The sequence below is a fragment of the Lipotes vexillifer genome, unplaced genomic scaffold (genome assembly GCF_000442215.2).
Source record: "Lipotes vexillifer unplaced genomic scaffold, Lipotes_vexillifer_v1.1 scaffold1451, whole genome shotgun sequence".
NCBI lineage: Eukaryota > Metazoa > Chordata > Mammalia > Artiodactyla > Lipotidae > Lipotes > Lipotes vexillifer.
Window position 1 is genome coordinate 503,966 of NW_006795096.1, and position 20,153 is coordinate 524,118.

At 52.1% G+C, this 20,153-nt stretch overlaps 1 protein-coding gene across 1 annotated transcript in view; it reads right to left on the minus strand.

Annotated features, from left to right (window-relative positions):
• The window catches only part of IQCE (IQ motif containing E), a 39,490-nt gene extending 22,077 nt beyond the window's left edge, over positions 1 to 17,413 (minus strand). Inside the window, exons 1-9 of the mRNA XM_007467425.1 lie at positions 17,378 to 17,413; positions 10,669 to 10,716; positions 9,533 to 9,578; positions 6,981 to 7,109; positions 6,344 to 6,481; positions 5,374 to 5,444; positions 2,565 to 2,678; positions 2,369 to 2,419; positions 389 to 459 (exon numbers count right to left, since the gene is read on the minus strand). Coding sequence (XP_007467487.1) covers positions 389 to 459; positions 2,369 to 2,419; positions 2,565 to 2,678; positions 5,374 to 5,444; positions 6,344 to 6,481; positions 6,981 to 7,109; positions 9,533 to 9,578; positions 10,669 to 10,716; positions 17,378 to 17,413 — 704 coding nt within the window. The remainder of the gene's footprint in view (positions 1 to 388; positions 460 to 2,368; positions 2,420 to 2,564; positions 2,679 to 5,373; positions 5,445 to 6,343; positions 6,482 to 6,980; positions 7,110 to 9,532; positions 9,579 to 10,668; positions 10,717 to 17,377) is intronic.
• Positions 17,414 to 20,153: the final 2,740 nt, after the last annotated feature.

Consider the following 20,153-nt stretch of genomic DNA (forward strand, 5'->3'; position numbering starts at 1 on the left):
AAAGCAGCACCAGGACAGTGCACGACAGCGAGAGAAGCAGGTAGGGGAGATGTCCAAGCATTAAGGGCTTGTATCAAGGTCTATATAATTCATATTGGAGATGAAAAGTGACCACAGAAGACTAAGGAGAGAAAGCACTTCCTGTGGAACAGGAACAAGAAAAGAGGAAAGGGGAACACTGCTCCTTAGGGACGGGTGGAAGAGGCGCGGCTGTTCACGCTCCTGTTTTGGTGAACGGCGATGCTGGACACAGACGTGGGGGCAGGGTGGGAACGGAAGCTGGAGCTGAGGGCACAGCGAGCGTGGGCGCGGAGCCGGAAGCAGGCCAGGCGCGCGCCCAGCGGGCCCCCCCCTCCCAGGCCCCGGCCGGCCCCCCGAGGCTCCGTACTCGATAGTGTGGCTCTTCTCCTTGCACTGCTGCTCCAGCTTGAGAATCCGCTGCTTTAGCCCACTGATCACCTGCCAAGGCAACACGACGCGTCAAGCTGACGTCTCTGCGGCCGTGGCCTCGCCCTCCCCCTCCCGCCAGGGGCTCAGCCGCCCCGTTCCCCGGGCGGGGTTGGGTGGCCCCGGCCCGCTGACCCGGCAGCACCTGCACAGCCTCCTGCCACAGTGCCTTCCTACTTAGCTGTCCTCCCCATCAGTGCTGGCGTCTCTTCCAGACTCAGCTGGAGAGACAGGGCCGGGCTGTCCTGCCCGCTCAGAGCAGAGGGGCCGGCGAGTGGGGCCACGGGGGATGCTCCCACTCAAAAGGTGCCACCATCCCCTCCCTCCCATTCCACAGCCACCCTCTGGAGGAAGGACAGGACGCTGCACGGTTACCTTCGAGGAAGCCACCTCAGTCCCTGGATGCAAAACTCACCAAGCCTAGCCCGCCCAGGACACCCCGGTCCCCAGCACGCCCCTGGGAGGGAGCGGGCCTGGAGGAGGCCGGCCGGCCAGCCAGCCAGAGGCCTTGAGACGCCCTTCCATCTCCATGCCTCCTGTTCTCTGTTCATGGGGCACGTTGGGAGATAACACCCTGTACTCCCGAAAGAATATCCCTTTCTTTCTTTTTGAAGAGTCAAACAACTTTTTAACTGGATTTTACGGTAATTTTTAATTATACTAGTAATACATGAATACATTTCTTGAAAAAAAATTATAGATGACACTATACCCTTGGAGCTGACCCCTGTCAACTAAATACTGTTATCAACTTCCTGTGCATTCTCTAGGCCTTATTACACGCGCACACACGTGCGCACAGCCCCTGAAAGTCCGGCATTTTGCTGTTGTTTACACAAATGGCGCCCCCCCCCCGCCCCACGTCATTCTGCACCTTGTTCTTTTCACTCAATAGGCCATCTTGGTGATCTGTCCCTGCTCGTTCCTACAGATCGATGTTATTCTAGTTATCCTTTCCTCTACTGATAGATGCTTAATTTGTAACCCACTTTTGCTATTACAGAAACCCCCGGCCGGTCCTCCTTGTGCGCACGGGCAAGTCTTTCTCTTTTTTTTTTTTTTTTTTTGAGCGGTACGCGGGCCTCCCACTGCTGTGTCCTCTCCCATTGCGGAGCACAGGCTCCGGACGCGCAGGCTCAGCGGCCATGGCTCACGGGCCCAGCCGCTCCGCGGCATGTGGGATCTTCCCGGACCGGGGCTCGAACCTGTGTCCCCTGCATCGGCAGGCGGACTCTCAACCACTGCGCCACCAGGGAAGCCCTTTTTATTAAAAATTTTAAGTTTATGTTATCAAACCCATTATTAATTGCATCATTAATGTGATTTTTGTGCTCAGTAACCTCAAAATTGGACCCTTTTCGTTTTCTTTGAGCGCATCAGATTTTTTTAAAAGATATACTTCCGTGACTCATGTGAGGTTTATTGTGATACATTTTTCTCCACCTGCTATAGTTTATGGCCATAGCATTAACCATAATGGCTCCATCTGCCATACTTTTGTTTCATTCCATCTGTTATGTATTATTACATAACACACAAGAGGGGTTTGTATGTGTTTTAAGGTCTAATTCTATTTCTGCTTTGTTTCTCTGTCTTAAATCCGTATCACTTGTTAAGCCTGATGTGTTTTCTTAGGTGTGGTGGGCTCAGTCCCCCACTGTGACGACCTTTTTCTACAGTGTATTTCCGGCCTTTGTGCTAAGCCTGCTCAGCCTCCCTCCCACTCCCACTAAGAGCCCCCCAGCATCTTCTTGTAATCCCTACGGCTCCGTGGAGTAGGGTTTCAGGAGGTCCGAGCCCTTCCCCTGATCTGCTCCTCCTCCGGCATGAGTGCTGTAGAGAAAAGCTATCTCTCTAAAGGCTGTTTTGAAGGTAAGATTTCAGTGGACAGTTTATCTGTTTTGCTGGAGATTCTACTCACCCAGCCAGTATCAGGCCTTCTCTCTGCCAGAGTCCGAACAAAATCCGGGCCCTGTGGGAAGTATATTGAGGAATGAAGACAAGATGTGGTCTAGCCCGCCCCCGCCCCCCCGCCACGCCCCGGTTGGCCTACTGAGAGGAGCCGGTGACGCCCCACGCCTGCCTCGGGGCACCGCCGTGCAGGGCCAGGAACTTACTCGGGACAGATCCAAAAGCTGCTCTATCTGCCGGTCCTTTCTGCTGTTTTCCTCTTCTAAGCGCCGAAGCTTTGTTCTCATCAGATCCACGTTGCTTTTTTGCACGTGTAATGACTGAAGGAAAGAAGGACCACACACACACACACACACACACACACATATCCCGGTGAAACACTGAGTTGGAGAGGTGTTTTACAAGCTGCCTGGTTCCCAATCAGGGCGTTGCGTGCGCAGTGGGTGAGGGAGGTCTGGACGTCGCAGTGAAGGCTGGGCTGGCGGGTAAACGCCCCGTTGGGTGCAGGGCTACCCAGGCAACTAGGAACTCTGCCCCACACAATGCCAGCAGCACTTGTGGAAGGTGCCCACGTGACATGCTGTCCTCCACGCCCATGTGACAAAGCCCATGTTCTTCACACACCACACACCATCAGTCTTATGTGCATTTAAAATTCTTATCCTCAACTAAGGCTCAGTTGGTCAGAGCAGTGGTTCCCAAACGTTTACCTGTGGATGAACTTTTCACCAGTCTGGGGTGAACTTAGAGGGAAGACTGTCAGTTTTTCGTAAAACTAAGTTTCTTTTTTTTGTTTTTGTTTTTTGCGGCACGCGGGCCTCTCACTGCTGCGGCCTCTCCCGCTGCGGAGCGCAGGCTCCGGACGCGCAGGCTCAGCGGCCACGGCCCACGGGGGCAGCCGCTCCGCGGCATGTGGGATCCTCCCGAACCGGGGCACGAACCCGTGTCCCCTGCATCGGCGCCGGCCGCGCAGGCTCAGCGGCCACGGCTCACGGGCCCAGCCGCTCCGCGGCACGTGGGATCTTCCCGGACCGGGGCACGACCCCGCGTCCCCTGCGTCGGCAGGCGGACTCCCAGCCACTGCGCCACCAGGGAAGCCCCATAAAACTAAGTTTATTCAACTTTTACCACTCTCCTGTACTTTGAAATTATGCCCTTCCTATTATTTCGGACATATATAGGTCTTTTATGAAATGGTGATGGTAGGGTATTTTTAAAGTTTGTTTTCAACGTCCTCACTTGAAAAAGCTTTTCCCTAGTCCGGGAAACCCCACAGCCTGAAAAGCGTAAGGTAAAGACAGTGCTCGTAAGCCTCGTCTGGAAATGCCCACACGGGTCGGCTAGTGCCGTGGTTAACCGGCATCCAGCACCAGCCTGCACCCAAATCAGCCAGTTATCCTGGAGAAGTCCTCCTTTCAAGGGACTCGTGGTGCTCAGAAGAGAGTCCGAAGTGTCTGAACACAGCCAGCCCCCAGCACTGGAAAGACAATTCCAAGTGTGCGCCCCACTGAGGGAAGCCTGGGGAGTCGGCCACATGGCCACAGCCAGCAGGTAGAGCTACTGGCCCTCACAAGTGTTTATGAGTTAGTCAATTAATGCACGGTCACTGGGAAAGATAAGAAATCCAATACCGGGAATTCTGCTTCGAGAAATATGGATTCCAGAAAAGTGCAGTCACTTTCCCCTATTTCTCGTGCTTAGCACAGCTACAAACCCTGTACTAAAGCCCCTTCATGGATTATTTTATCGAATCCTCACAAAACCCTATGAAATTGTATTATGATTATCCCCATTTTTCTACAGGAAACTGAGGCATTACCTGCCCGAGAAAAACTACCCTGATGCTCCAGCTGCCAGAGCGACAGTCTTGAAGATAAAACTCTCTCCTCTCTGGAGAGAAGCCTTGGCTTATTTAGTTTGAGTGAAGTCAGCATCGTTTTACCCAGAGACCCATTTCTGGCCCGAGGCAGGTTCCTCCCGAGAGCGTCGCTGCAGCGATTGTTCAGGGCTCTCAGAGCTCACGCGGTACCGGTACGGTCCCCTCACCAAGATAGCAACACTCCCTGCGGTGCCCGATTCTCTTAACACATCTCCGGACAGGGACGTCCTGACTCATCGGGCGGGCCCTGCACTGCTGTGCAGCTCCTGCAGGTGAGGGCTGGGTCCCGTCCACGGGCCCTGGCCCGGTGCCCCTCAGGCGAGTTGGCTTCTAGACTCCTCACGTGCTCTGGGCATGCTGGCCACCAACGCCCTGCTTAACCTCTGCTGCCCAGACTGATCACAGCCCTCCAGACGCGGCTCTGGAGCCGCGGGGTCGGGGTCGGGACGTCAGGTCTGTGAACAGACTCACGTGACGGAAGGGAAGGAACCCCAGTCGTTTCTCCAGCGGCACAAGAATATGTGTGGCTGTTAAAGACCGGTTTGGTGACGGTGAAGCAGGTGAGGATGATGTCATTTACTGCAGTGCAGTTTGTGCCTTAGGGAACGGGTGGCAGGTGACCTTGATGGAAATCCTGGTTCTACTACTGGTTAACCTTGGAGAGGCTACTCACCTCTCTGAATCTCAAGGCCATGACCTATATCTCTTGGGGCCCTTGTGGACATCAACTGAGATGAGGCTGGTGAAGTGAAATGCCCTTAACACCAAAGAATTATGCAAACGGGAAGTTATTGATAATAATACCACCAAAAGACCTATCATAAGGCCAAGTCTCAGGGCGCAGAGGGACTGGAGTTAATCTAGACCTCCCCGGGTGCTGTCCACCGTGGGGGCCGCGGAAGCAGAGCACGGCGGGCTCTAACTGCTGTCCAGGCTCCTCTCACAGCGGGCTCGAGGCCCTCTCCGTGAGCCAGTGCCGCCCAGCTGCTCAGGCACCGGGCCGGGGTTTAAACTCAGCCGTCACGCTACAGCTCCTATTTCCCAAGCAACACATCCCAGCACAGGTGTGACTTTCCATCCACGTTACCGAGGGCTTTTCCCGCTTAAAGTCAACAGAGAACAGAGGGAAACACTACCTTCTTCAACTCAATGATCTCGTCATACATGCCCTCCTTCTCTCTGTAGACAGCGGTCCCAGGAACACAACCTGCAGGGAGACACACAACCCTCTGAAAACACTGTCTGCAAAGTAGAAGGAATTCTTGGCCATACCTTAAGGGAAACCTGGAGGTTAATGAAATTATCCTTTTTTCTTTTTTTTAACTTCTTTCCCCAGAAGTAAGGAAACCAAAACCGGTATTGATATAGAAAGAAGCAGCAAGAGAAAACTAAAAGATGTGAACGCGGGGCTTAATTATAGTAAAAGGATTAACGGAGCGGGTCAAGAGAAGTGCTGTCTTTAGATTTTAAACAGCAAACAGATAAAAAGACAAACAAAAACAAACGTGGTCACGTCATCACGCAGATGACAGCACCCAGTCTGATGTCTAACGGTAGGTACAGTGTACACTGCTCTCTGCTTCCATGTGATCCCTAAGGGGTCAGGACTCTGAAGCACACCAGCCTGAAACAGCGCTGCCAGCTAGCAGTGCGGCAAGGTGACCATCCCTGGCACCAGGACAAGGTTCCTCTGTGCTTCCCACGGGGCCAGGGCCGACAAGCAAAGCAGTCAAGCTGAGGGAGGAAGCACGTGGGTAAGACCAGACAGGAAGACAGAAACATGAAAACCCACCGATTCTTTTTGGTGAGATCTGGGGTTTTTATTATCCTTGCAGTTTTCATTTCTGAGATTGTTTATACAACAAATTTAAATACAACTCTAAGTTTAGGGAGATAGGCACCACTGAAGCCCGGGACGATGTCTCTGTCCACATCGGGAAAGCCTCTTTCTAGGAGGGCAGGATGGACTTTCAGGGGCTACTGTCCTCAGGACACTGTGACTGAGGGAGCCCCAGATCTCACTTTGTCAGAGCACACCCACCAATCCCCATGCCCTTCCACTCTGCTTTTCCTCGGTCGTGGCTGTGTCACCATCAACGTGCTCACCGTGGCTGGCAGAACGCCTGAGATTTGACCTCTGCATTCTTTCCGCTTCGGTCAAACAGCCAGGGGTGCTGCTGGGGGGGCTGTTGGTCCATGCACGCTCCAAGGTGAGGTCTGATTTCAGGGCTGGGGTCAGACTTCCTGGTTTCAACGTGCATGGATTTAACATGACAGGTACAAGCAGAGACAACGTAAGGCGCTGCCTCTAATAATCAGTCTTCAGGGTTGAAGAAAGCTTAGGGAGACCAGTGGTGTGTGAGAAACGTCCAGCCACCGGCCCGCAAAATAAACAAAGCCCTGATGTGTGGCGTTTGCCCACTCCCGCGGTGTGCGTATCCCCGGCACACCCGATCTCAAGCTGCCGGTGTGACATGGGACAGCTCACACAACTCCTCAAGCCAGCAGGAGCAGCTCCAACACACGACTTCCCGCAGCGCCCAGACAAGCCAAGACCCAGGCGGCAAAACGTCAGGAAGCAAACCACATGCTGCGTAAAAGCCGTGAGGCGCGACGTCTTTGAGAAGATCAAAAACAGTGCGGCTCAAACGAGTCGTATTAAACGCTCTGTGCCAAGTCACCGCCCGAGATTTCTAAGACGCTCCCCTTGAGCAGGAAGGGTTTCTCCCGGGCGACCACATACCTTGCTTTGAGCTTCCCAGCCACAGCTTCTGGGGGGTTAAGGACACTCGGCTCCCGAGAGGCACGCTGCCGGCTGTCCTCAGAGACCTCCAGGAGGCCACTTTTCTCGGCTTAGAGTGATAAGGTGACTCTAAAAAGCCAATGTGTGGTTTTAGAGGTGCAAGGTATCAATGCCCGCTCAACATATGTGCTTCAGAGAGACAAAAATGATAAAGCAAAATATTCACAAGGGCATGACAACCCCAGATGAACACATTCTGACAAAAATTAAAACTATAGTTATGATTTGTAGGTACACTTACATTTGTTTTTTACTTTTTATTATAGAGAAATAAAGGGACATTTATTTAAAAATATGAATCTAAAATTCTACCAATATTACAGTACTTAATTTCCCATTCAATTTTTTCAGATGAATATGTATTTTTATATAGCTGCAGTCATAGTGAACACACAATTTTGTATCCTTTATACTTAACACGGTAAATATTTTTCCATGTTGCTGTCAATACATAGCGTGCAAGTAATAATATTTAGAACTTGATATGTAAAACGGCTAGAAGAAATGAGGAAAAAAGTATATTTTTCCAGGGCATTTTTGATTTTGTCATCAAAACAACGGAAAGGTTTTAAAATTATATTTTAATCTGGAATCTTACCTCTAATTATGTGAAATATGGAGATGATGCAAACTTATGCAAAACCAAGCTATTCATAAAACATGCTTATATTTCTTAAATACCAAAGAAATTTATATCTGTAGAAGGTCCTGGGATTCTAAATCTAATACATTTAATTTTTAAAATTTCTAAGATTTTTCCACGGCTTCAGAATTTATGGAAAATTTCCCATTATTGTTTAGGGTGAAGGAATAAGGACACATTGGACCCTGAGGCATTTCCACTCCTCCAGGACCACTGTGCTCAACTTCCAGGACATTTGGAAGGCCTTCGAAACTTTAAACATCCATCTAAGTGCTCATTTAGGAAGGTAAATTAGTGATCGGAAAAAACCCACAAACGACATTTCCCTCCTAAATGCATGGGATTTATCCATAAGTAGTAAGGATTCCCAAACACGTACGCCTATGGGTAGAGCTGCGAAGGTAGAAGAAAAAAGGCAGCAGGCGGTGGAAACCTGTCGGCGTGGAAGGACCGGAAACTGGCCGCCCGCCCCGCCCTCCTCGGAGCGCTGTGAGGCCCGAAAATCTCAGAGTGCGGGTAGCTGCAAACCCACGTGGCCCCGGGCCGGGCAGTGAAGAGAACCACTTATGAAGCGAACGGGACAGGCATGACTCCTTCTGTCACGGCCCGGAAATCAGACAGGCGCACAGCTATTAAGGGAGCGTCAGGAGGGCGGGCTGGGGGTGTCCCAGGGAGGGGACACAGAGCGTCCTGTCGCGGTGTCCATGTTGCATGAGCAAGGTGCCTGGGTTCAGCGCTGCTGCGGGGACAGGCGTCAGGCATGGCCGGGGGACAGCACGCTGGGGGGCGGGCAGGGCCACTGAGTGACAGCACACCTCTCAGGGGGTTTTAATGCTTTGGGGGTTCTGGCCATCCTAAATCATGTGAAACGCAATTCTGACATTTATAGAAATCGAGATAAAGGTAATTTGATTACTAGCATTTTCAACACTTGAAATGCTTGACTTCCAGCAAGGATAATGAGAGGTGTCTGACATTTATCTTAGGTACTTTCTAGACAAGAAGGACTGAAACAAAATGGTCTTGAAAAGAGAAGGTTTAAAACATAAACACCCGTACTTTCACTTTATATCAATTCTCAATTTTCTCCACGGAAGGAGAGCCAGGACCACCAAAATCCAGATTGCTAGATGGTTTCTTTCTAACGCTTGTACTTGTTTGTAATATAAAACATGCTTTCTTCTCTTTGCAGGAATTTATCTTTCTGATTATGTTGTTCCTGGGCTAATATGAAAGTTCACTTGTATTCTCTGAGTGTGTCATACATAAGACAGTATGTTTCAAATACTTATGATATAAGAAATGTAAGCATACACATATTGTACACACATAGATAATAAGTCAGGCAAGGCCACAGGCTTGTGGGCAGCGAAAGGAAGCCAATCTAGGATCTGGTTTGTCGCAAAGGCCTCGGGAAACATAAAATTCAGCAAAGCACCCAGATGAACAGCTTTGTGTCTCGAGGAATAAATCCTCCGTTTTCTTCACTTTGGCAGCGCTGGGAAGCGTATGGCGACTTGAGAAAGAGGACGTGAAAGGCCGCAAAGCACTGTGTGTGTGGGAGGGAGGAGGGGGGCTCAGTGGGACAGTGACAGCTCGGGACCTCAGCCCTCGCTGGACCTCCGCCCACTGGGACGCCTGCGGGGGGCGGTGACCCCGGGAGTGAGCGCCTGAGGTCCCAACACGACACGGAGCCGAGTGGCAGAAGGGCTGTGCCTCAGTGGCCCTAAGGGTTCAGAGGAGGCGGTCCTGACCTTCCTCACAGGACGCTGGAGAAGGAGGGCTTCCAACCACCATGTTCTGAGTTAAACTGTGGAAACTTGAGGGACGGGGGCCTGGCCATACTTACTCGGTGATGTAGGGGGAGGTCTGTGGAAACTTTTCCTTTTCGCTTTCTGAAAGGAAGAAGAAATGATGGAAAGCGGGTTGAGCCTTCTCGAGCAGCCCAAACGGGCCCAACCAGGAAGCACCGGGGTGTGCAGAATGGGCGGGGGCAGCAGATTAACCGGCCAAAGCAGAATGCACGCAAAGGAGGGCACAGGGAGGCGCCCCCAGACACAGGAGCAGCAGCCCGGCCTGCGTCCAGCAGAGACTGGGGTGTGCCGACTCAAATCCGCCCTGAAGGTACCACCAGCTGTCCCCACGCCCCCCTGGAGCACGGGGCTGGGACTGTCTGCAGGGGGGGACTTAGCAAGATGAAACCTGAGAGTGAGGCAGAGGGGAAGGTGCAGCAGGAGTGGCCCGCCTGGAACCCGGGGGCCCCTTCCATGCCTTCTTCCCCGATCTGCTTCACACCGGGCAGAGAATCCCACTTACTTCCCTGCCAGCGGGAACACTGAAGTGCTCCGTGCAGGCTGACTTTCCCCCAGGAGATTGGTCTGGATCCCTCCTCCTCCTGGGAGCATCTTGGGCCTGTGTCCTCAGTGGCGTGGAGGGAACACTCTTAGCTCTGCGGAGGTCCTGTGCCTCAGACAACAGGCCCAGGATGCTGCCCCTGGAGTCCCCAGAGTTGCAGTGGGACGTGCCGGGGCCACCTTCCCCCAGGGCTACTTGCTGTGGTTAGGCTAGAATTTATCTGCTGGGAGGCAAGCACCTGCCAAGCACCTGCCAAGGTCTCCTTTCTCACACTCAGCCTCCGACTGCATCACAGAGCTCTGCTCCCGCCCCGCGCCCCCTCCCCCCCGGGCCCCGGTTACGTGTCAGGATTGGGGGGCTGGGGGCGGGAGGAGTGCAGGCCAAAACCAGATGCGGGATAACTTGTCATCAGCCTCAAAAGTACTCAGCTCACGACTAACTTCTGGGTAAAAGTTTTAAAATTATAATCTAAGTTATTCAAATCCACCTGAGGGCTTGGAGCTTTTCAAACTCGGAGCAGCATTTGGAATTTGTGATGGGGCGCTAAACACAGCACTTGTGGGGAGGCCGCGTGTGAGTACCGTGGAAAGGGAAACCTGGGCAACCACGCCTCCCCTCCCCTGCACTCACCATCTCTGAGTCGGAGTCAAAGGTTATTGCAGACAGGCTGTCATCTCCCTGGAGGAAGAGATGCAAACAGCGAAAGCTTCAGGTGCCAGCTTGGCTCCACAGTCACCCTGACAGAGTGGGAGCGGCCGGGCCAGGCCGTGCTGCGGCCAGAGAGCCCCCATCCAACTCAGAGCATCCGTCCACAACACTCACAGCAGGAGCAGCCAGTCTGTCCCGTCGCATCCGAAGGAACAGGTGGGGACACAGGACAAAACTCTGCTGGCCCCACCCCTCTAGGTGGTCACAAACCACCAAGGTGGGATAGGGAGGGTGGGAGGGAGGGAGACGCAAGAGGGAAGAGATATGGGAACATATGTATATGTATAACTGATTCACTTTGCTATAAAGCAGAAACTAACACACCATTGTAAAGCAATTATACTCCAATGAAGATGTTTAAAAACAAACAAACAAACAAAAAACCCAAAAACTCTGCTGGCAGGGCTGCTCCAGGCCTGTCAGTCTAGCGACACCATCTCCACAGAATTGACAAACGCTTCTTTTCTTTTTAATTTAATTGAACTATAGTTGGTTTACAATACTGTTAGTTTCAGCTGTACATCAGTGATTCAGTTACATATATACATATTTCAGATTCTTTTCATTATAGGCTATTACAAGATATTGAATATAGTTCCCTGAGCTACATAGTAAATCCTTGTTGTTTGTCTATTTTATATACAGTAGCGTGTATCTGTTAATTCCATACTCCTAATTTATCCCTCCCCCAACGAATGGTTCTTGATAAAAGTATTTCATCTTTGTATCAAAGCACGAGGAACCCGTGACTACATCCTGGTGAGAACAAAGCAGTCATTCACGTATCCATCAGTACACGAGTTATTTGGGCGTATAGACGTTCCTACCTTCTGATTCCAGTAATCTGCCCTGGCCCAGGGAGTGAAATAAAATCTGTACTAACATCGGCACTGGCATGTCAAGGAGAAAAGGGAACTTTCCCAAGAGAATGATGTGTCTGTGTTAACACACTTACTCAGGTTTAAACCCTACAAAGAGAGAAAGCAGAACAATTTCTAAAATGCCTTCACCATACTGTGCAGTTGACCTAAAACGCTGATACTGAAGTTAGGATTGAATGCCCCTATTATGAACCAATAATGCCATATCTGGGTGGCCGTGTAATTACGTTTCAGCGAGCTGTCTGGAGTGTAGCTGAGTCCATGCGCTGCTGTAGCGGGACTGGACTGCATTCTGGAAAGCACGTGTATCGTCTACACGGTTAACTCTCAGTACATTAGCAACAATTCTGCTGGCCGCTTGAACTTTTACTAAAAACGTATGGCCTCACAGTCACACGGACAGGGGGCAGCTGTAACAGGGGGCACCCTTCCGGTGCACGCCTCTTAAACAAGGAGAGTCCAGCGTAAGGGTGCAGAGGGACTGGATTCGGGGGACGAGGGGGAAGGTAGTGCGTTCCAAACAAACAGAATCTTTAAAAAATCAGCCACTGAATTACTTTTTTGATGTCATTAAACAGGTGACATTTTAAGGTATAAATAGCAAACGATAGTTATAAAGTTTTCATTGAACCAAGTATATGGAAATGATGTGCAAAATTGAGGCAGGGAAGGCAGGGAACTGGTATACACACGACGTAAGAGATCAGGAAAGCCAGTCAAAAGCTCAGTCTTCGTCCCCTGGCATCACAAAGGGCAGCCCGCCAACCATGAAGGTGAGTCGTTAACAACTGCATAGAAAAGTAGCAATACTTTCTTTTGTGAATACTTGTCACTATTCTTTGTTCTGAATAAAGTCTTGAAAACTTTTTAAGGACCTGCAGTTTCTACGAGGGAATGAGGTTACATGTGTGGTGAACACAGCAAAGTGGTCTCTGTGTTCATAGGTGGGCTCACCCACACCATCGCTTTCCCCCCCAGTCAGTCCCCCTCAAACTCTGCTACCCTCCATCCTGCCAGTCAGAAGGAACTAAAAAAGCAAAATATAAGTATCTGAAATCATAGAACAGCCCAAGATCCACCCCTTCAGTCAGCAGCATGAAAGAGACCATATACAGTATTAAAAAAAGAAACAAAAGAGCACGTTAACGGCCGAGTCATTCTTCCTTCTCCAAGTATGATCTGCGCTGCCATGCATTCCTACAAGAGATCGCATTCATGCACCGTGAGTCAGGCATCGCAGGGCGGTGATGGTGGCCATGCCCCTCACCCCTCTGCATCACAGCTTCCTCGTCGACAAAGGAGGACACGTTCTCCTACCAGGATTTTTAAAGCATTAAATATATACTAATTAAAACACTGGGAAAAAAAGACATAGTGTCCAGAAAGAGATGCAGGAACATACGGGGACTTAGTATATGGTAAAAGCGGGGAAGGAATGCATTCATCCAGGAGGCATCTTCCAGAGCGTGGAAGGCCCTCTCCTCAACAAACAACCCTTTAACACAAGAAGCCACGGAACAATCAATCTTTTGCAGTTTCTGGAAACTGACTTAAAGCACACAGCTATGGAGAAAAATTGATTCAAAAATATCTACTAAGTCCAGGGAAGAACGTCGAGAGTCAGGGGCACCCCTCAGCTCCCCGTCTCCATCTGATAGAAAGGATTCCAGAGAGGTCTCCTCCAGGCGGGTGCAGTCAACACAACAGGGGTGGTGGTGGATCCCCTGCCCCCAGCTCCCAGAAGTAGGGTGTAAGCTCTACCCCAGAGGCGGCAGGCTAAGACTTCCCCTGTGCTTGTAGGGCAGAGGGTCCACGCAGGGAGGGGCAGGCCCAGAAGGAGTGTCACTCCGGGGAAACACTGCGCTGTCCCTGCTGTGCAGTGGCCCAGAGGTCCTCCCCAAAGGGAGAGGCAGGACGATGGCTGTGCCGAGGGGACTGACTGTATTTGTACCAGAGAGTGGAGAATTGCACGCCTCCCCGATTCCATTGCCAAGTTGCAGACAAAGTGGGGAGCGATCCCGAGGCCCCCAGCTCCGCGGTCACGCAGCAGAGAGCTCACTGGCAGACCAACCAGAAGGTGAAGAGCCCAGAGCGCCCTCCTGAGGTCGCGGTCAGCCCCCAGGCTCAGGGAGGCCGCTGGCAAGCACTGGAGTGCTCTGTCAGAGCAGGCTTGGGACGACGCAGACACAGTCCCCACGCTGCACCCACATCAACCAAAGGGCGTGAGCCCTGGTGGTGCTGGGGCTTTGGCGCAACTGCTGACCAAACCCTGGCTGAATGATAAACTACCCTGACCCAAGAGCAGACCCCAGGAAGCCAGGCTTCAAAGTACAATGACAGGCATCCCCGGAAGTCCAGAGAACCACACGCATGTCCGAGGTTGCCCTCTCAGGAGAGATGGGAGAGGGAAAACCCATATGCGATAGCTCCCCGTTGCACATGGGCAAAAATGTAAACCCCTGAACGGTGACAGCAGCCAACACACACACACACACACACACACACACACACACACCACTCAATGGTCAAGGGCAAAAATCTGACCGGCCCAGGGGGTGAAACACAACCTCTGACCAACAAGTGGCTTCTGCTGACCCAAGGGTAACCCCCAGGTAGTTGGGCTAAAAGATTTAAACAAGAAAAAATCTGAGCAGGGAAACAGAGGCTGCACGGTGCGGGGAAATCGACTTCACACAGTTAGCTCAGCCAAGTCACTCAGCACATAAATGAACGACTGAGCAAACCACATCAACCCCGTGGGGAGGAGTTGCTGTCATATGTTATCTAAATGTCTAGTTTTCAACAAAAAATGACGAGACACACAGAGAAACAGGAAAGTGTGACCAATATACAGGGGGAAGGAGCAGGCAATAGAAACTATTTAAGGGCCCAGATGATGGACCTGGCGGACAAAGGCTTCTAGAGCAGGGAGAGCCGTAGAGCAGGGAACAGAGAATCTTAAAAGTAGTAAACGCCCTGTAGATGCTCTTATTATCTTGCTCTAGAAACTGTGAGCCCTTTTAGAAGCGTTGGCCCTTAAAACACCAGGGACCACGCCCAGGCTCCACTTCACCCTTGTGGCTCTGCCCTGGCCAGCGGGGCCTGCTCATGGCCATGGCACAGTGGGCTCCCTGGCACCAAGGTAAGTGCTCTGTGAAGTTCACGAGCAAGCCCAGAGGCGGCTGTGTTCCAAGGGACTCGGGGGATTGGACAGACTGGACAGTGCCTGTTCACAGGAGGTTCTTGTCTGGTTGAGAACGGACGTAAGCTCAGCAGAGAAATTGCCAGTTAGCCTGGGCCAAGGGCGGCGAGTCTCCTAAATGCCCGGAGAGCCCTGCCCCAGCCTCTTCCACAGACTGGGTTCCTGGAGACCAAGGCACTGGGGCTCAGCTTGTCTTTGTGTCCTCAGAGGCCGGCATGTATAAGGGGCTTAACGAACGCTTCTATGTGCAAGAACGTTTACAGCAGCATTGTTTCTAACAGCACAAACGTGAAAACAAGAGAGTAAAAGTGAGCTTCCCTGGTGGTGCAGTGGTTAAGAATCTGCCTGCCAATGCACAGGACACGGGTTCGAGCCCTGGTCCAGGAAGATCCCACATGCCACGGAGCAACTAAGCCTGTGCGCCAAAACTACGAAGCCTGTGCTCTAGAGCCTGAGCTCACCAGCAACAAGAGAAGCCACCGGAATGACAAGCCCTCGCACCGCAAGGAAGAGTAGCCCCCGCTTGCCGCAACTAGAAAAAGCCCGCGCGCAGCAATGAAGACCCAATGCAGCCAAAAATAAATGTAAGTAAAATAAATAAATTTTAAAAAAAAGAGTAAAAACAAGGAAATGGAGAGTTAAAATAGGGCTATCCTATTAGGTTAGCGTTTTAATTTTTATTTTTTAAAAATATTATCTTTCCATTTTTGCATGAGTAATAATTGTCGAGATTATTTATTTATTTATTTAGGCCATGCCACACGGCAGGCGAGATGTTAGTTACCCCACCAGGGATCAAACCTGTGCCCCCTGCAGTGGAAGCACGGAGTCTTAACCACTGGACCGCCAGGGAATTCCCATGTTAGAGTTTTTAAAAAACTTTTTTTTAAATTGAAGTGTAGTTGATTTACAGCATTGTGTTAGTTTCAGGTGTACAGTAAATTGATTCAGTTATATTAGACGTATATTTTTTCAAATTCTTTTCAATTATAGGTTATTACAAGGTATTGAATATAGTTCCCTGTGCTATATGGTAAATCCTTGCTGTTTACATTCCATATGTAAGTGAGATGATACAGTAGTTGTCTTTGATGTATTTCTTTTTTTAAAAAATTGAAGTGTAGTTGATTTACAATGTTGTGTTAGTTTCAGGTGCACAGCAAAGTGATTCACTTATATGTATATATATATATATATAAAGTTAGAATTTTAAAAATCATGTTTTTGAAAATGTGTGGATATGGGGAGATGCTAGGAATAAATGAAATGGCAAAGGTTACAAAACAATATAAATATGATCTCAAGTTTTAAAAAGCATATGAAAAAAAAAAAGATGCATTGAAAAAAGGTCAGAAGGAAATACACCAAACAGTAACTGTGGTTTTCTGCAGGCAGTTAGATTATGGGTAATTGATTTTCTCTACTGGGCATGAGTAACATTTATAATAACAATATGAGAAGGTGAAGGAGCAGTAACTGAGGCCACTGTAGACAGGCAGGCCTTCCAGATGAGGCAGGACTTGGTGCCTTGAGGGACAAGTAGGAAACTTTCAGCAGCTCCAGTGGCAGCAGCACTGAGCCCCTGCTTGGGGTGAGCTCTGCACAGCCATGCTGGGTACTGCCATCTCTGGGAGAAGGAAGCTAAGTGAGCCAGGTTCCCTTTGTCTGGAGCCCTCCAAAGGCTTCCCACTGTGGCCCGAATAAATTCAAACTCCGTGCATGGCCTGGAAGGCTCTCCATGGTCAGGCCCGTGGCTCCCTTCCATCCACACCCATGCCCTTGAGGAGACCCCAGCAAGCTTTCTTTCAGGCCCTGGAACCACTGCACTTTCCCACCCCGGGACCTTTGCACCTGCTGGTCCCACTGCTCTCTGATCTTTACCAGACTGCCTCCTTCTCATCAGTGACATCAGGACACTCCAACTTCTCAGAGTGGCTGTTCCTGGCACCCAGTCTAAAGCAGCCTCCCCAGTCCACCTCCGTCACATGGGCTGTTTTATTTTCTGCAGCGCACTTTCCACTTTCTGACTTGATGGACATGATCTGTTTTTTACCTTGTTCTCCCCCACCCCACCCCACCCCACCCCACCCCCCCCCACGCCACTGGAATGCAGTTTATTCATCCACAATAATGTCTCCAGCAGATGGCTGGCGCGCCAGAAACACTAGGTAAACCAAGTTCCCCGCCCTGGAGGCACGGGGTGGGCGGACACTTACGCAGTGAGCTCTGTCACCCGGCGGGCCGCGGTCGCTGGCTCGGCACAGGCCCGACTTCGCAGGCGCCGAGCAGCGAGGGCGCAGTGTCCGGGAGGGCTTTCCGGAAGCGACGTCCAGTGCAAGGACGAGCGGGGGACTAGAGGTGGCTGGAGGCTGGGCGAGGGGCGGCGACGCCCGGCCAGCCGCACGCGGGCGGGGACCGGAGGCCGGCTCTTACGCGGTAACAACAATGGCAGCTGTCACCGGCGGTCGCCGGCCCCGCGCCCCCTTCCTCCAGCCCGCGCCCCGGCGAGGGGAGGCAGCCAGGGGACCTCCCCGCCCTCCGCGCTTACCGTCTCCGAGGCCGGCTCCCCGGTGCTCAGGGACATGGCGGCGGCGCTGCCCGATCGCCCCTAGGCGCTGCGAGTACGGCCGTCCGGTTCTGGGGCTCCGCCGACCGCCAGCCCCCGGGCCTGCCCGCGCGCCCGCCGCGACCCCGCTGCCATGGCAACCGCGCGGGCCCCCGAGCCCCGGATGTGGCCGGCGCCCCGCGAGGCGGGCCGACAGTAAGCGTGCTCGGCTCGGAGCCCCGGCGGGTCGACAGGCTGCGCGCCCAGAGTGTGGGGCGGAGAGCGGGGCGGAGCTGGAAGAGTCCAGCCGCCGCCGAGGCTGCAATGTGAACCTGTGCACCAGTCACCAGAGCCGGATATTAATATTTATTAGGTTAACGTTGAAAGGGACAAGGGGCTTCTGCGGTGCCCACAGTCTGCCAGCTCTGAACGCCTGGCATTCAGAAAACCATCTTCCTGATCTCGGTACCTGAGGCTCAAGGGTTCTTTCTGATGTAGCCACAGGACAATAAAAAATAAGAGTTTGCACTCACTGTATTCAGTGTGCATCATGAAGATCTTTAGGCGAGTTGGGCTGCAAAGTTTATTTAAATTATTAGCAAGTATAACCTGCCCTTTCTTTTCATACAGACCTCCAAGGGCATCTACTCTGTCCCCCTGCCCTGCTTTATTTTTCCAGCCCCCTGGCCTTTATGATCTACGAGAACTTCCCATGTCTAGCATGTAAGCTCTCTGGGGCAGCGCTGTGTTTTGTTCACGGCTGTATCTCTGTCCTCTGGAACAGGGTCTGGCACATAGCAGGTGCTCAATCAATAGGTATTTGGTGCCCGGCAAGTCATAACTTCTCTGTGCCTGTGTCCTCAAATATAAATTGGAGAAAAGCGTTGTGGTGAGGGTCAAATGAGTATCTCTAAACTGCTTAGTGCAGTTGCCGGTTCCAGAGTGAGCGCAGTGTGACAGTGTTAGTACACTGTTATGAGGTGAACAAATGAATGAGTCTCCACACAGGGTAGCGTGGTGTAGCAGGAGGAATGCCTGGCAGGTTATTACTGTTCGAATTCTAACACCACCAATTATTATGAGTCCATGATCCTCGTTTCTTCGGTCTCCTCATCTGTACAACAAAGTGGGTGAGCCACACGGTGGTCGGACGCTGTCTCCCCACAAGCTGGTTAGTGCTCAGGAGCCCAGGTTTAGTAGTTTCACCATCGTCTCCTCGTCTGCAAAGAAGAAACAGTTTCAGGGCTTTTGTTGGCACTGAAGGAGAAAACACAGCTAAAATTCAGCGTGGTGCCTGGCACATGCAAAGCACCTCAAAAAAACAAGCCACCAGATAATGCTTTGTCGCTGGTCCAATTACTTGAATGGTATTTTAAATGGCAAAATTTTATTTGTTCTGAAATTATCCCCTTCACTCACTGGCGCTCCTCTTCTCTGTGAAGCCCTGTTTCCGGAGTGGTGTCAGGTACAGTGTGTACCCCAAGTTCTGGTTCCCTATTTACACCTTCCCTGATGGATCCTAAAAGAAACCACATGCTCTCCTCTGAGCTGCCACCAGAGTTGTTTATAAAAGGTGAATCTTACCAGGCCTCTCACTTCCTTAACTTCCATCTGCTTCCTCGGGGTATTGTTCACGTGGCAGACAAGTGCTTTCACGATCTAAACTACCTATACGCCAGTACCTCTTGCTCCTCTCCTGGGGCTCCGCAAACGCCCTGCCCTTCCTGCATCTGTTGTTTCACTTACCTTCTCTTAGTTACAGACGGTTCCAGGATTTCCATGCTTCCACTTACAGTGTTTTGACTTTACAGTGGTGCAAAAGCAATACATATTCAGTAGGAACCGTATTTCAAATTTGGAATTTGAAATGGAATTGTTCTGAGCAAGTTTTAGGTAGGTTACGCTAAGCTATGATGTTGGGTGGGTTAGGGGTATTAAATGCATCTTGGACTTACAAACGGGATGAAACCCCATTCCGAGCGGAGGAAGATCTGTCCACTACGCGGCTGGCGCTTTGCTTCTCTTGCCCGCCCAGACACGTGGTCCTTTGGCCGGCGAGCCCACGCCCCTTCACACGTAGCCGCGCCCCTTCCGCCGAAAGCCGTGCCTTCCGGGCGCAAAGCCTGCCGGATCCTCGAGCAAGTACTTGTTAGCGTCCCGGTGGGGGTGGGTGATGGGTGAGGTGGATTCGTTCGGCGGCGGCCTGTCCTTCTCAGCCTGAGCTCGTTCCCCGAGCCTGGGCCCTCTGGGCTCTCGGAGTCGCCTCCAGGGCGATTTCACGGTTCCCCGCGCCCGCCGTCCCCGTCCTCGCCCCCTCCAAGCCCGGCAGGTCGCACGGTACGGGGCGGGGCCTGCAGCGGTGACTGACGCGAGGCGGGTGAGGCGCGCGCCAGGGAAGGGGTCGCGGTCGCTGTGGCGGGCCCCGCGGGGTCGGGGTTCGGGGCCCGGGACCAGGGCCGGAGAGCAGCCTGGGGGCCGCGTGCGTGGCCCGGGCTGGGTCCCTGCACCACCGCGGCCGCCGGCCTGGCGTCCTCAGCCGGGTCCACAGGTAGGGCGCCTTGCGCAAGGACTTAGCCTGGCCAGGGATGGACAGACAGACGCCCCAGCCCAGGCAGGCCTGCTCCTGACCCGGCAGACAGAGTCACTGGCCATCCCACCCCCCTGCAAGAGCTCTCCCTCAGCACAGGACCGACGGGCTCCCTGGACCCTTCCCAGGCCGGACACGCGGGTCCAGTTGCCGCCCCGGGAGGAACCGGCAGTGGGCAGGGTTCCTTCCCCC